We start from the raw sequence: 15973 nt of genomic DNA, 5'->3' as shown, positions 1-15973 counted from the left end.
TTCATAAGCACATCGCATCTGTAAAAAAAGAAAAAAAAACTTTTCCATCCATCCACCTGCGGATACCGGCGATATGTAATGGTACGAATGAAGTTTGCCAGCTGTATGCAAACGATGAAGCAGGTGTGCGATGTAGAGGAAGAAGTGAAGCAGCAGTCGCCACCACAAGCGCGAAGAAGAAAAAGCGGGCGGCGGGCAGGCCGAGTGCCGCTAGGCAAGCAGCCGATGGTCGGCTGAATGCCAAACTGCGGCGTCGTGAAACGCGCTAAAGCTAGCTCAGTGAAGCTTTCACTTAAAAAAAATATAGGGGACACTTAAGTTACGCCTCTAAAGGTATGACGGGACAGCTTAGGCATATAAAGCACCAGGCTGTATGAGAAAGGGCCAGCGTAGCGTATAGGGGTAATGTGAATGCAAGGGTCCTGGCAGGCTGATTCTGATATCACCCTCCAATAATAAAAGCAATGCACAGTCGCGAGAAAAAGGGGTACATAACAAGCAGCCGGAGACTGAGCGCGGGAAAATAGCATCTAAACGCCATCTAGTAACACTGATAGAGACAAGGACAGTAACACGTGCATGTGAATATATGGAGCACCGCCATTATTGTCCCGATTCCAGACAGCAGTTGCTGGGTAGCTTCGAAATGCAGTTTTCCCCAGTTCCGCCATTGGCTTCGTGGGCTATACCACCTCTGCTCTCGACTGTAATGAATAAATATTTAGAACAGGCAACATGACAAAAGCTAAAAAAAAAAGCTTGAAAATGTATGTGGCCTTTACAAAAATACAAGCGGAAAGGCGAATCACACACGAGCTCGCAACTGAAATTGCCAAACAACACATGAAGACAACAGAAAGGCAAAAAAATGCAATAAAAAGAAATTTTATCTGCAAATACAGCTCAAAGCATTTCGTGGAGATTCGTAAGTCGGTTAGATTCACAGCTGTTGAAATTGTTGCTTATAACGAAATTGGGTATATATGACAATGCGCTGCGGAGACTCCCAGGAGGGACAGTGCAGGTATCAATGGTTGCAAATAATAAAGAAAAAGTTGGATAAAGTAACGCGCGCGATCATTGAAACTTTTTCAGTGCATGAAACTTATAGAGGTATACAACCAAGACTAAAGGGCGAGAATAGCGGCGGCACTCCCTATTAAAACCTTTGTACTCCTTCCCTAATTTTGGTCGGAGCCATCATGGTAATTCGCTCATATGGTAGCCAACATTTTCCAGGCGACGAAAATACGGCCTACCAGTCTGGCAACATTGGTGAATTGGGGTCTATGGAGGCCTCGTGCGTCGCAGATCACAGTACGGGAAGTGCGATTCGGTGTATGGCATGGTGCGGCGGCGAATTTAAATATTGCTAGTTGAATATTTCCACTTTATTTGACAAGTTTTGGGCGACTGTATGAGTTAGAAGGTTGGATAGGTGGTGGCGAGCGAGACGTGCAAATCTCAGTATAAATAGAGCCGGCAAAGAAACGCAGGTGGGGAGGTACGTATGTCCATTTTAAGGAAAAAGAATTATTGTTAACACATGAACCGAAATGCCTGATCCCTCTCGCCATCTTGTTTTGGATAATATGGTGGCGTTGTGCTAACAGCCGGTACCTGAGAGCGGTAGATAGCGTGGCGCGGGTCGAGTTGCAGCGCGCTGCGGGGTTACTATACCAATACTAGGCAAAAGAACTGATGGGATGTCATGTAACAGTGGACAGTTGCGTTGGTTGTGCTCTTTAGCTTTCGAACGAAGGTAAGCCGGTGTCACGAAATCGGCGCCCATTTTCATCAAGCCGGTACAGCGCTAGGCGCGCGCGGCGTCGCGTGGAGAGCATGGAGAGAAAAGCCTCTTCCCCGTGCGGGAGAGCGCGTAGCTTTGTACGCGTTGCCGTGACCCTCTTCCCCATTGCCCGGGGAGGACGGTGGTTCATCGGCCTGGAATGTGCCAGGCCTTTCGAGAAGGTTCTATGGGACCTGGCCAATGACGACGCGCGGCTCGACGGGAGGAGAAGAGGGAGCTATAACCAGCGAAGCTATGTGTGTGTGCGCGCTAGCTTTGGCGCGTATTAACAAACAGACGCGGCGCGCCCTATTTAAAGCGACCGCGCCGCTTGTTGAGTCAGTCAGTCAGTCAGTTCGTCAAGTGTTTTGCGACGTGCTCGCCTGTGTTTCGGCTGGACTCCCGGGGATCACCCGCTGCTGGCAAGCCCACGGACTTTCAAGGGAGCGGCGCTCGTCTCGTATGGCGGCCACATGGTGACTCTTGAGGCGTCGGATTGCAACAGTGCCCGGTGAACAATTTGGTGTTTGTTTATGTAACTCTCTCGTGTTTGATCTGTTGTAAAGCCTCTCTGTTATTGAATCATACTGTAGTTGCATGCTTAGCGTTTGTATTCTGTGAACCTCTCGTCTGTGTATTTCAAGCGATCTTGTGTATTCCTTTGTGTCGTCTCTTGCTGTGCATAAATTGTGTTTTGTTTCTTACTTCTGACTCCGATCCTTACTCTGGTTTGAACCGGCGACAGCTGGGCACCAAACGACCACCCCCTTCTGTCACTACAAGGTAGTTGGATTCCGGCTGAGCTTGCGATGCAGGTCGAGGGCATCTCCTTCGCGACCAGTACAACTACCCCCACTCACTCTAAGGGTGTCTGGGAGTGTGCGCACCGTTAAGGGCGCATCGTTAATAATACCCCCCTTAATTATTAACGGGTGACAATTATTCTGGCGTCCGCGACAGGACGTTTGGTGCACTCAAGCCCAGAGGACGGTGAACGAGTTGGAAGAGTTTACGAAGAGGTCGTAAACAGTGTAACAGCAGAGCGATAGCAAGAGGTACCGCACTGAAGCGGGTGTGTAAGGTCCATTGAGAGTGCTATGTATTAGCATTAGGCAGTTCACATTGAAGATGAATCTCAAGGAGATCATTGCAATGGGCCTAGAGAAAGGTCTAAAAGGAGCTGAACTGCGGGAATGGGTGGACCGAAAAGAAAGAGAGGTTCGAGAAGAGGCTGAGAAAGAAAGAGAGAGAGAATGGAACAAGCGTAGGCTTGAGAAAGAAAGAGAATACTTAAAAGAGAGAAATATCCTTCTGAAGAAGCTGGCTGAGGTTCGGCGTTTGAAAGGTATTACCGAGCCTCCGGAAGTTACCTTTCTTTATATTAGGATGTACAGTGATACAGCCGATTCGTCGACAGCCACCGGTGCTGTAGAAAATAGCTGCAGCAGCCAGAATGAGGAGCTTTCAAATAGCAGTGAGCACGAAAGCTTGAATGAAGGTGACAGTGCAGATCCTAACTTTGAGGATTCAGAAATGGAAGAAAGCGAAGACTGCACTGCGATGAAAGAATTCAAAGAAAATTTTGAGGAACAAGAAGTAAAAAAATGTGAAGAGAAAGAACTCCCAGTTGAAAATGAGTCCTGCTTTGAGAAAGTACGACTGGAGGTCGTGAAGAAAAGAAAGAAAATGAAAAGGATTAAGGGAGAACAAAGTTCTCAAAAAGACGCTCCTTTCAGACAACAATGTTCTGATTATGCGGGTACAACTGGATCAAACGTTCCTCGGCCAAAGGTGCGAATAAAAGTGAAAACGAAAAGAACCAAATCCAAACCTGCCAAGTCAGGCAAAGTCGACAGGGAAATGTCTCATAGAAAAAGAAGGAAGAAGCGGCTGAACGACTGGATGCGCAAGCGCATGGAGAGCCGCCCAGACCGAGAAAGAATGAGACGGCGTCCTCGAAGCGCAGCTAGACAAAGTAAAGTTAGTTCTGACCAAGCTTCCGATCGGAAAGCAGAACTGAAGAGTAGAGGGAGGAGCGAGATAAAATCGCGGATGAGAAATATCATTAGAACCAGAAAAGGAGCCAGGACACGCGAACGAAAGAAGCGCCAGTGCTTCGTAAGAAAGAGAACTGGTAGTTTGAGAGGGGCTCACCTGTTCGAAGGAAAAGCCACAAGCCGTTTTTGGAAATATAGGCGAAGGCATGCCCTGGGTTTGTGCGCTTCACATTTGAATAGTTGTGCGCTTCTGTGTTGTTGATTCCTAGGTGTATTCGACGGCAGTGTGTTGTCATGTTTGTGAATTTCATGGCATTGATGTATGAATTTTGTAATGTGTTATTACAGTTTGTGAAATTTGTGCAATGTGTGTGAGATGGTAATTTGCCCCATATATTTGTGAGCGCATGCATGTGCGCGCGATGTTCGTGGTTGTTGTGAATATTGTGGGACAATATTCTTTAAGGGAGGGGCAGTGTCACGAAATCGGCGCCCATTTTCATCAAGCCGGTACAGCGCTAGGCGCGCGCGGCGTCGCGTGGAGAGCATGGAGAGAAAAGCCTCTTCCCCGTGCGGGAGAGCGCGTAGCTTTGTACGCGTTGCCGTGACCCTCTTCCCCATTGCCCGGGGAGGACGGTGGTTCATCGGCCTGGAATGTGCCAGGCCTTTCGAGAAGGTTCTATGGGACCTGGCCAATGACGACGCGCGGCTCGACGGGAGGAGAAGAGGGAGCTATAACCAGCGAAGCTATGTGTGTGTGCGCACTAGCTTTGGCGCGTATTAACAAACAGACGCGGCGCGCCCTATTTAAAGCGACCGCGCCGCTTGTGGAGTCAGTCAGTCAGTCAGTCAGTTCGTCAAGTGTTTTGCGACGTGCTCGCCTGTGTTTCGGCTGGACTCCCGGGGATCACCCGCTGCTGGCAAGCCCACGGACTTTCAAGGGAGCGGCGCTCGTCTCGTATGGCGGCCACATCGTGACTCTTGAGGCGTCGGATTGCAACAGTGCCCGGTGAACAATTTGGTGTTTGTTTATGTAACTCTCTCGTGTTTGATCTGTTGTAAAGCCTCTCTGTTATTGAATCATACTGTAGTTGCATGCTTAGCGTTTGTATTCTGTGAACCTCTCGTCTGTGTATTTCAAGCGATCTTGTGTATTCCTTTGTGTCGTCTCTTGCTGTGCATAAATTGTGTTTTGTTTCTTACTTCTGACTCCGATCCTTACTCTGGTTTGAACCGGCGACAGCTGGGCACCAAACGACCACCCCCTTCTGTCACTACAAGGTAGTTGGATTCCGGCTGAGCTTGCCACGCAGGTCGAGGGCATCTCCTTCGCGACCAGTACAACTACCCCCACTCACTCTAAGGGTGTCTGGGAGTGTGCGCACCGTTAAGGGCGCATCGTTAATAATACCTCATAATTATTAACGGGTGACAGCCGGCTCTCGCTCGGCCCACTGACTCTATCTAGCACGAACGTTGGCTTGTCTGGCGGTTTCGGGTGCCCGCTTGGACACCCGCAACGGGCCGTTAAACTGCCAACGGCTCCGAGAATTGAGTTTCTCAAGCGAAATCGAGTGAAGAGCGCGCAAGAAAAGCTATAAACAATAATGCTCATAGAAAAGGATTCGCGCAGTACATGCTCTGTGCAGTAAAACACGGTACGTACAGCAGGCGAAACGGTACGAAACTATCGCAAGTAAACCTTTATCGCTTCATATCACTCGATGTTTAAGCCAGTCGAAAAACGCAATGTTAAAACATATTTTTGTGATCTTTAATATTGTATAAATTGGTGTTTTAGAATCGTTTGTGCGAGCCAAGTTAATATAGCTAATTTCTGTAGCGAAAGCATTACGCAACCCTTGAGTATTTCTCCGGAGCCTGAAAGGTGCCTGAATGAATGTTAACTCGATCGTGCCTCCCTTTGCATGTAGGAGGGTGACATTAGAATCAGACAGCCATGGCATTTGAATTCGCGTTACCCCTAGTCAACGCAGGCACGTTCATACGACTTAGTTAAAGCGGGGCTTAGTTAAAGCGGGGCTGGTAGCCTAGGCTATTGTGCCACTCCCTTAAAGGCGGAGCTTAGAGGGGAACCATTATTTGGCATCGAAAGATACACGACGCTACCCATGAGCATTAGCCGGCGCCTGAAATTGTGTCCTGTTGCCTATAAACCGGTTTCGTGGCTGTTGCACAGAAACAACTGTAACAAGATAAATAAACCGCTGGGATAACAACTCGGTAACTGCCACCCTGGTAGAGACGAACGACAACAGCGAGTTGCTAGGACCGAAGGTTCGTTGGAATGTTGTGACCGTGGTGCCTGCCTCGGAGTTCGACGTAGAGACGATTCCATACCACTGGAAGACTTCTACACTCGAACTAGAATGGTCAAATAAGCATTCAAGTTGCGCAGTGAAGCCATATGTCATAATTGCAGGAGTAGAGTAGCGAGACTGGAAAGCAGTCGAGAAATGATTACTTTGTCTGTCCTAATCAAAATAAGTCACATTTGCTACACCTCACACACAGCGCGGCACACTGTCCACACGACGGATATGCAATGTAGCCGGAGCGCCTATCGGGTTGGCTTCACGGTGGTACACGGTTGCTATGCTGCGAAAGAAATTGAACGCGCAGCTCTGGCAAAACCCATATAGTAACTCCAGTATTGATGGATAGATGGAATATAGGAGCGTCCCCTTTGAAACGGGGTGGGAGCAGTTGCTATCATGCTCGTTGTTCCCCCCATATCTTAATAATTGTTTTATATCAGTTAACTATGCCATCACTCTATTTATTAGATTTTTGTTTCTATTTGACTATCATTATGTTACTTTTCGGCTTTTAAGCCACGAATCTTCCAATCGTTTTTTGCTACCTTCAACCGCGGGTTCATTCACCCGGCCACTGGTATCTCTAAACCTCATGGGATTTGAGGGAGCGTGACTGCACCTGCATCGACTTCTGGATGGTTGCTATCCCATTTGAGTATAAGATGGGTAATTGTGTCTGTGGATTTATGACACACTGCACATGTGCCATCTTCATAGTTAAATTTTTATTTTTGTAGCTGCGTGTTCTAAGGCACTCTGATCTAGCTTCAAAAAGTAGGGCGCTGCCTGTTGAGTTATCAAAAAAAGCTTCCTTCCTGATCTGCCTTTTCCACTTTCGGTATAGAACCACACTGTTTATTATATCTAGAATTTATACAGTTTTTACCTTTCGCGTTTTACACCTGCCGCTTAACGCTCTTTATTTCTTCGTCCTTGTGACCAGCACACTTATTGGTTAGTTTCCTAGTTATTTTTCATTCATTGTGAGTCAACGCTTTTTAGGTATAGGTATTTAAATAATTTAGCTGCCCATCTGTTACAGTCAAATTTTCTCAGGCGTTCCTCATATATTATTTTACTCTGAGCTTCCCGTACTTCGAAAGATGCCCTGCCCATATCTCAATGTACCGCCTCATTAGGGGTTTTGCCATGGGCACCCAGGGCTAATCGTCCGACGCTCTCTGATTTATTTCTAATGTCGACTGTACCTCTGATTTTAGGCACAAAACCGCATTTCCTAAACTAAGTCTGGGTACCATAATTCTTTTCTGTCGTTACCCAGGGTGCGTGACGCACCCGGTTGAGTTGTCGGGGCGGGAACAAGGACGAGGCGGCTGGAAACGGACTTTGAAGTGAGTTGGGTAGCTTTTATATACAGTGAGACTGACTAGAGAAACAGTCTTCATTTTACGACTCACCACACACAATTATCGCCAGATTTATAGGGTCGATTCCCTATGTTGAAAGGCAGGCCAGATTATGAGGGAGTGTCTCTCTCACCTCACTATCCCGCCTTCTCACACATGCACACCAACACTGCTCGCACTCGCTGACACGCCCCTCTGACTGGTCCTGGCTTGAGGGTGAGGAGGTGGAGGTGGTCGTCTAGAGGGCGTAGATGGTGTCAGCGGGTTGTCGCCGAGCGTGTTTGCACTTAGGCTGGCTCATCAATCCCGACGTCACCGTGTAGCATTCAACGAGGCAACTTAGCCGAAAGCTGTCCCTGTGGCCCACCACGGGAAGAAAGGGAAAAATGTACACCCGCTCTCCGTAGCGAGGCTCGACATTCAAAGGAACCGAAAATTGGTCGTTTCCTCTCATTTGTCCGGTCGTCGGCTTGTTGGCGGGACCTCTGACAATTTTCGCCGGGGAACGAGCTGTTTCCTGATACCTGTTGTATCCCCACAAATTCCCATGCTTCATTATCCTTGCATTTCTTCGCCCTTTTGCCTTAAGTGATTGTTCATGCTTTTCAACGTATGCCAATCCTTCGTTTACCCATACCCCGAGATATTTATATTCTGCCACTCTGAGCATTTCATGGCCTGGTATTTTAAACCGTGATCAGTTGAGCCGTTGAAAATCATTAGACCCGACTCAACTGCGCTAAACATGAAGCCTAAAGCGTCCCCTTCGTCTCCGCAATATTTAACTAGAGTTTGCAATTCTTCCTGAGCATCTGCTAGCAGCACAATATCGTCTGCATACATTAAACCGCGGAGGCGCTGCTCTACCACCTTTCCGCCTAATAAATATGGCATGTTAAACCCTAGGTTACATTCTTGTATCATCCGTTTCATATTTCTCATATACAGCATAAACAGCGGCGGTGATAGAGGACAACCTTGTCTTAATCCTTCGCATACCTTGACAGCTTCCGTACTCTTATCCTTTCCCATGTAGTTTCTACGTTGTTATTCCAGTATATTTCCTGTATGAAATCTGTTATCTCATGACCGATACCTTCTTCTTTTATTATCTTCCACAGGAGTTCCCTGTTTACGTTATCGTACGCCCTATTTATGTCCAGGAAAGCCAAATGCAAAGGTCTAATTTCCATTCTAGATATTTCGACGCAAATTGGGTAAGCACGAACAGGCTGCCATCTAAGCGCCTACCATTTCTAAAGCTGTTCTGAAATTCTCTGAGTATCTTGTTACTTTCTACCCATGCTTGCACCTTTAATTTCACCGCCTGCATCGCTAACCTGTACATAACAGATGTTATGTTAATCGGGCTGTAGGATTTTATGTGCATCCTATCTCCTTCCCCTTTATAAATTACATTCATTTTGCTCTGCCGCCTATTCTCTAGAATTTGTTTATTCGTCTTGCCTGTTTCCAAAGATTTTAACATTTCCTTACTTCTTGGACCAAGTTCATTAATCAGCTTGATCGAAATTCCATCTATTTCTGTAGATAGCCCGGGCTTTTAGGAATTTCTTTTCTGCTTTTTTCCAGTTTAGATTGATCAGTTCTAAGCTGCTTTAGGGTCCTCTGAGCAACATCACCTGGCGACAACTAGCGAAAACAGTGTCAGAAAGATTAAGAGCGTATTTAAAGCCTGTTATTCACGTCGCTTTGGTGCCGCAATGGATCTCTGCACTACTTACCTCAGCAATGAAACCCTAATTGGAATCCTCTGAGAGCAATTTTTTTCCAAATTGTTTTTAAATCACAACATTGAAATAAATTACTAACATTGTTCCTGGGGTGTGCTCCGCTTTAGGTTGCATTATGTGTTGTTTTTTATTCTTAATACCAGAAACCACATGTGAACAGTCTCAGGAGGTGGCAGTATGGCAGTGGTTACACTATGCAATCACCCATACCGTAATCATATCCTGCTTTCAATGAGTGCACGTTATTTTTTTTACGTTCAGAGACACCTCTCAGCAACAAGGGGGTTAAACTCGCTGAGAGATAACCAGTGAGCAGAAAGAAGTTGCGGGACCCTACCGTTGAGGGAACGGAATTACGCATTTCGGCGCGGTCCAAATGCGTTCATAGCTGAGATAGCCTACCACTGTTATGAGCAATATAATTATATCTTTCAGGAACTGCATTCTCTAAATATTCAGTCAGGCTGATATACCTATACAAGGCGCTAAAAATTCACCAGCAATATTAAGGATTTCCCGTTTCAGAGTTCTACAGCTGGCTAGTATGCGATGAGCGCTGTTGTCTACCCTCCTTTGTTTTGGAAAACTGCATGCATGTGACTGGCCGGTATTTGCCCAAGCGTCTGCGAACATTTTGGCTAGTTCGCAGTGTGAAGCGCTAATGCTGAATCAACATTTTTAAATTACGTACTGCTAACATGGAACAGCCAGCTGGCATGGCTGATGGCAGTATATTTGTATTTATTATAATCAACTGTAAACAGCTTTTGCTTCCGGGACAATAACATGTACGTCTTCTTTTCCTTCTTATTATTGTATGCTTTGAGAATTTTTTTCACCCATAATCACGTTTTTCCCTTTGAACCATGAACTAGCCGAAAACCATCACTTTCAATATATTAAAATGAACACCGCATTTTCTAAAAATCCGGAAAGTGCATACTAAACTACCGCATGCGCTATAACTATACTGAGGTCTTTTGTCGGACAATTTATGCTGCGATATTTTCTTTTTCTTGATTATGGTACAAGAAAGATATATAAACAACAATCCAGATGTGTTTGTGTTGCCAAGTATTTCCTTGTCGTTTAGTGAAGCTTACATGAAACATATCTGGCGTGTTTAAATAAAGTGCTTCTCTCTCTCTCTCTGCTTGATGTTATTTCTACTCTAAGTAAAGCCCTACCTAAAAGGGGTTGTGTGAAATGGTTCATTGATATTCTGTGTGCCGCAGACTTAAATTGAAATAAGCTTCCGATTAGTTCAAAATACACTAAAGACGGCATGGTAATTCGGGAGCACGGACTACCTTTATATTGTTTTCTGACGCCAATGTACTACTCTTCGGCATCCGTAACACGCCCATCCTATTTCAGCGTTACCGCACGCGATTCCACGCCCCAATCTGTATAAGCAACGAATAATTAGCTTCACCTTTCATGAAGCCGAATAAGAAAAACCTAAAACCACGAACGCAAAATGTCTCCAGGGCCATTTTCAAATTAGTAATAGAAAGCTAGGCTTAAACAAAATTCAGACAGCGTGTCTTGCATTGCGTGCTCCTCATCTGGAAAAGCGTGAAATTGTTTTGTTTTTGCCACGACGTTGCGCGACCACTTTTTCGCACAAGACGCCTTCTTGACAACGGGTTTCTCACCTCCCCGCAACTCTCAGCATAACCTGGTCACATTGAAGTAAACAAGCAAAAAAAAAAAAAAGATTGCATTTTCTTTGCACACCCTTGCAACAACACAGCACGCGCCGCCTGTCTACGCGATATAAAAACGACGGCCCAACGTCCAGGGCACCCACAAACAACGCTAGGCACAGCTTCACCGCCGGGATAATACAGCAGCCCGCTATTATCTAGAAGTCATCCTTCATGTTTGCAAATACAGTTAAAATGATCGAACAGGTGAGGGTTTTCACTCTTATATACTCTTTCAAGATTTAATATCACCGTTAATTATCGTTTCGTACCAAGGTTACTTTTAAGTTCTGGTGTAAGAAACTTTGTGTGAAATTTTAGTTCAGAAAAGTATTTTGGAGCTAAAAACAAGAATCGATTATACCTATGCAAAGTTGCGAAGAGCAGTGGACATTTTTTTTATTTTACACTTGATGCAGACCGTCAGCAAATATCGGATCTCTGGAAAGCTCGCCTCACTGTTTACTCCATTGTGTCGTCATTATTATCAATGATTTAAATTCTTGCGTCCAGCATAGCAAATCAGCTGGAGATCCAACCGTTTCTTTTAATTCAAAAGCATTAATAGGCTATGTTGTGTCGCCAGAACCTGGGGCAGGATTGCGTCCGCGAACATTGAAGCCAAATGTTGTGCTGGTGGCTATAATAGATAATTATCGTAAAAGAAAACACACGTAATGAGAATATGATTAACAATTATGAATTACTGATAATAATTAGTGATAAGTATGCTTTCGCATTTCTTCAGTACGGGTCACCGCACTGATCTCAAAGCTTCCTTTTTGCATTTACAACAGCATGCAACCCAACTCCTACTACTTGTACAGGGTGTTTGCTTTTCGCAGTCCATTGGTTTCACCTGCGCGATGGTGATTGCGCTGCTGATGCTGTCCGCATAAAGATACGCCTCTATATAAAAGCTGCACTGCTTCCTACAGATGAAACTTCTCGCCGTCTGTCTTGTGGCCAGCACGTACGCCCTACGCCACCACCAAGTCACAGCTCCATACCAGAGCCCCGGATACGGAGGTTACTTCCCAACTGCACCAGCTGCTCCATACAGAGGCTACGCCGACTATGCCACGGTAAGTCCCTCACATTTTGTACTCTATTGTAATTCTTGACCGCGTTAAACATAATTGCACAGATAGAAAGTACACCATTATTTTTCGGTATTATTCTCTTGTAAGTAAACGCGCACATTGTAGCCTCTATCTGAGTACGGATAGGCTCATCGCGTTTCGTCAGAATAGACTGACAACCGAGTAATCTTAAGTTCCGTGCAACATAAGAGCATTTAGAGACATTTGTAATATACCATGATCGCTTTAAATGGTCGTGTTTCTCGCGTCTTTATTGCCTATCCGTATACGAATTTCTAATAGACCTGCAGTAACTGCTTGGGTGGCCTTTACAACACTGATCGCCAGGGACATATTCACAGTCTAAGTGTTCGTATCTGCCCTCTTCTTTGGCTACGCACGTCCCTTGTTCCCATAGAGCGCAAATCAAGCATCAAACATTTTCCAGCCTGCCGCATACGGCACTACGCAGATTCGTCTAGTCAGTATATATATGGCGCGCAAGAACGGGTTTAAAAGTACAATAGGCAATATATGCTATGCCATGGTATGATATAGTATTGTACTGTATGCTATCGTATGACATGACAAAGTATAGTATTATATGGTACGGTACGCTACACGGGGCTCAACGCCCCAAAGTGTCACTGGCTATAATCTACTCCATAGTGCAGGGATCAGATGCTTTCGACTATCTAGGGTTGTTAACGTGCACTAATGTAGTACAGTACGCGGTGCTTGCGTTTAGCCGCCATTCAAACACAGCAGGTCGTCGAGGTCAGCGATCTAGAGCCCTAACCACTGAGCCGCCCCAGTGGGACCTAGCGCAATGCACTGGTCAATTCACACCAAATAATGCGTACCTATTCTCACGCAGCCACCTCAGCCGTACAGCTTCGGCTACGACAACGTGGACGAGTACGGCAACCGCCAGTTCCACAGCGAGCAAGGAGACGCCAACAATGCTAAAACCGGTTCGTACGGCTACCGGGACGCGTACGGCCTCTACCGTCGGGTCAACTACATAGCGGACGCAAACGGATTCCGTGCCACAGTGGACACCAACGAGCCGGGCACTGCGCCCGGGGCAAGCGCCGACGTCATCTTCAACGCCGCACCGGTTGTCCCGCCGACCCCTGGCTACGGTACAGCAGGCTCAACGGCCGGAGTCACTCCATTCGCCTACGGTGCAAGGGTTGCTGCACCCAACTACGGCAGTGCCTACAATGGAGACGGTAGACAAGGATACGGGGGCAACGTTGGTTCCTATGGCTACGGTGGTTACGGTCCTAACCGCTTCGCTTCTATTGGCCCTGCTCTCGGAGGATATGCCTACGGAGGATACGCTCCCTACGGCCAAGCTGCCGCTGGCTACGCTGCCAGCCGATACGCAGCGGGTGGCTACGGGGCTGCCTCTGGATGGCCTGCCGGTCAATATGGGTATCGCCGCCGGTAGCAAAATGCTGCCGCATATTTCAAATGAAGAACATCTCGTATACGAGCGGATGGTCAAAGCTGAGTAAAGTCATTTATTGCATCTTTTTTTTTTCATGCTACCACTTTATTGCTTTGCGTCAATCGCACAAGGAAATAAATTCGAACAAACCCACTCTTATTTTCTCCCTTTCATGACCTCATGAGCGAGAGCTTTCTGTAATGTATTCCTAGTCTGTGGATACGGAACGTTGTTTGAATAAATTTTTGTTTTTTTTTTTTTGCAAATCATATTGGCTGAGCGCATTCGAATTCATATCCCGGTTCTGTATTATATTTGTCTATTCAGATCTGCTTGATACCGTCGGCGTTACATTCATGACAGTTTTTACAAGATAACATTTATTGGGGAGAAGTGTCAATGTGTTGGAATATTTTTATATGAGGGTGGAAGCTTTTAGTCGATAATGATGCTTTGGCATAACTGCTCAGAACGACCTAGTTTCACGTCTGTGGCATTAGGATAATTGTTCTTACGTTGTAAGGAAAATCAAAAGCACATGAGAGGTCTCCGTTCTCCCATGCTGAATGCAAGGATTTCAAACCCCATGTTAGACATCCTTACACGAAGCCACTCTCCGTAAAATATATGCGAACTAGCTATGAGCACAGGAACTATCATAGCTTATAAGCCCAGCTTAGGTGACGTCACCTTTAGTTATGAGGTAACTGTGCACTAGTCTGACGTCATTAAAATATTGATGAGTATGATGTAACCATCTGACTCGTTACAAAATTTTACCTTTAAAATGCCTCCTGCGCTCTCACTAGGCAGTTGAGACATCCACAAAAAAACGAAAGGAGGGGAGCGTTTTTCACAATATTTAGGGAAACGCGTAAGCATACCAAGCAATGACCTGAGGACATATTGATTTGTATAGTGAAATCTTAGCCTGCACGAGAAATTACATTCGTAAACAGTTTCGCGTTAAACAAGGAGGGCGTATTCAGTATTATTATGGGAATTGGTAATTGCGCAAAAATTAAGATCACGAGAGAAGAGGAGACAGGCCGGAACGAGCGCAAATCCGAGTGCATAATGGTACATAATGGCCTTCCCATCATAATACTGTGCACGGCTCCTTTTTTTTGCCGCGAAATTGTTTACGAAAGCAATTTCTTGTGCATCTAACATTTCTCTATACTAATCAATATATCCGCAGGTTATTGCATAATTGTACATAATGGATTTTGCGAGGAAAGTTTTGTATTCACCACGAGTATGAGCTGAGGTTGCGAAGCGAAGAGATGTTTAGGTCATGTATGAGGCTGTAGATTTCAACAGGCCTCTTGATTACTTGTAAAATTGTGGTCTCCAAAGAACAATGGTCATCAGTGTGCCTCCATCTGCTGGCTTATGCTCCTGCTGAGCTGGTTTCTTCGAGGTAAGGGCGCGACGGAAGATTTGCTTGACGACGTCAGATACTTGCAGACATCAGACTATATGGCACAACTAAAGAGAGTAACGTCAGCTTTGCTATATCCAGCGCTCACGAAATAGTCCCTAAGAGTTATTTTTTCGACAAATTCACGCAATATTCATAATTCACAGATATGTCGATTGCAGTATAACAAAAACTGTTTCGCGATAAGAAAACGAGAACAAACCAACCGCGAACAACACATGTGTAGAGACAAGAAATACACGCTACGTTTACACTTCTCGAGAGTCCATTTGCACCGCTTCTTTCAAATTCGTTATCAAACTATCCACTGTGAATTCATGGACTTCTCAAAACTGAAGTTCGGAGTCAGGATATACATGAAATTTAGCCCTGCTCAAACGCACATTTCTTGCCATTCCAAAGACTTGTTCGCATCGGGTTGATGCGAGGATCCAGCATTCTCTGCCAACGTGCCGGTACCATGCCCTCGTTTCCGGCTCATTCCGAGAGCTCCTCCAGCGAGTCTTCACAAATAAAAAGCGGCAAAGAAAGCCGAGCGCGCTGAGGATTGCAAAGGAAAGCAAAGGAAGTGAAAAAGAAAGAACGATAATGGAACCTTGTTGTCGTTAGGTGTGATATTAAATACCATAGTAACCGCATTGCAATGTGTAATTCACGGCCATTCACCATATATCACACGCACACTATGCATTATTGCAAACACAGTGCATGACTGCACATACAGCACATCAGCACAAGAATCTTTTAAACTGATTAGAATCCTCCATTTATTTTCGCACTTCATTTTATGTCGTATTTTTTCTTATGGTTGCTTCCAAGTTCCTCAGTTGTTTTCATGCCTGAAGTCTATTCACAATATCCCTGTGGTCTGCGATGAAGGCATGCCTAGGAGGTTAAAACGCCTATGATACCATCCCCGAGGCCTGCCACCATGCCTGGTAGAAGCAGCCATCTATGAAAAGGTTGGTACACGGAAGAAACAGCGGAGACGTGCCACCAGCTATGGTTGTTCCCGTGGTATGCTGTGGCAGGTCGC

General features: G+C 45.7%; 1 protein-coding gene across 1 annotated transcript; it reads left to right on the top strand.

Moving 5' to 3' along the window:
• The first annotated feature begins 11893 nt into the window (after positions 1-11893).
• LOC146200416 (uncharacterized) lies at positions 11894-13493 on the top strand. Its single transcript, XM_084592358.1, has 2 exons — positions 11894-12040; positions 12915-13493. Exons 1-2 carry the CDS (start codon positions 11894-11896, stop codon positions 13491-13493), a joined length of 726 nt encoding a protein of 241 aa, XP_084448484.1.
• The last annotated feature ends 2480 nt before the right edge of the window (positions 13494-15973 follow it).

This window comes from Amblyomma maculatum, chromosome 2 (genome assembly GCF_055883805.1).
Source record: "Amblyomma maculatum isolate TAMU_Amacu chromosome 2, ASM5588380v1, whole genome shotgun sequence".
NCBI classification, from domain to species: domain Eukaryota; kingdom Metazoa; phylum Arthropoda; class Arachnida; order Ixodida; family Ixodidae; genus Amblyomma; species Amblyomma maculatum.
This window is presented reverse-complemented; position numbering and strand designations above follow the sequence as displayed.

Bases quoted from the DNA above. Each gene is read 5' to 3' on its own strand.
- LOC146200416 (XM_084592358.1), top strand. From the start codon at position 11,894: ATGAAACTTCTCGCCGTCTGTCTTGTGGCCAGCACGTACGCCCTACGC. The intron at 12,041-12,914 runs GTAAGTCCCTCA...ATTCTCACGCAG, and splicing joins GCTACGCCGACTATGCCACG to CCACCTCAGCCGTACAGCTT.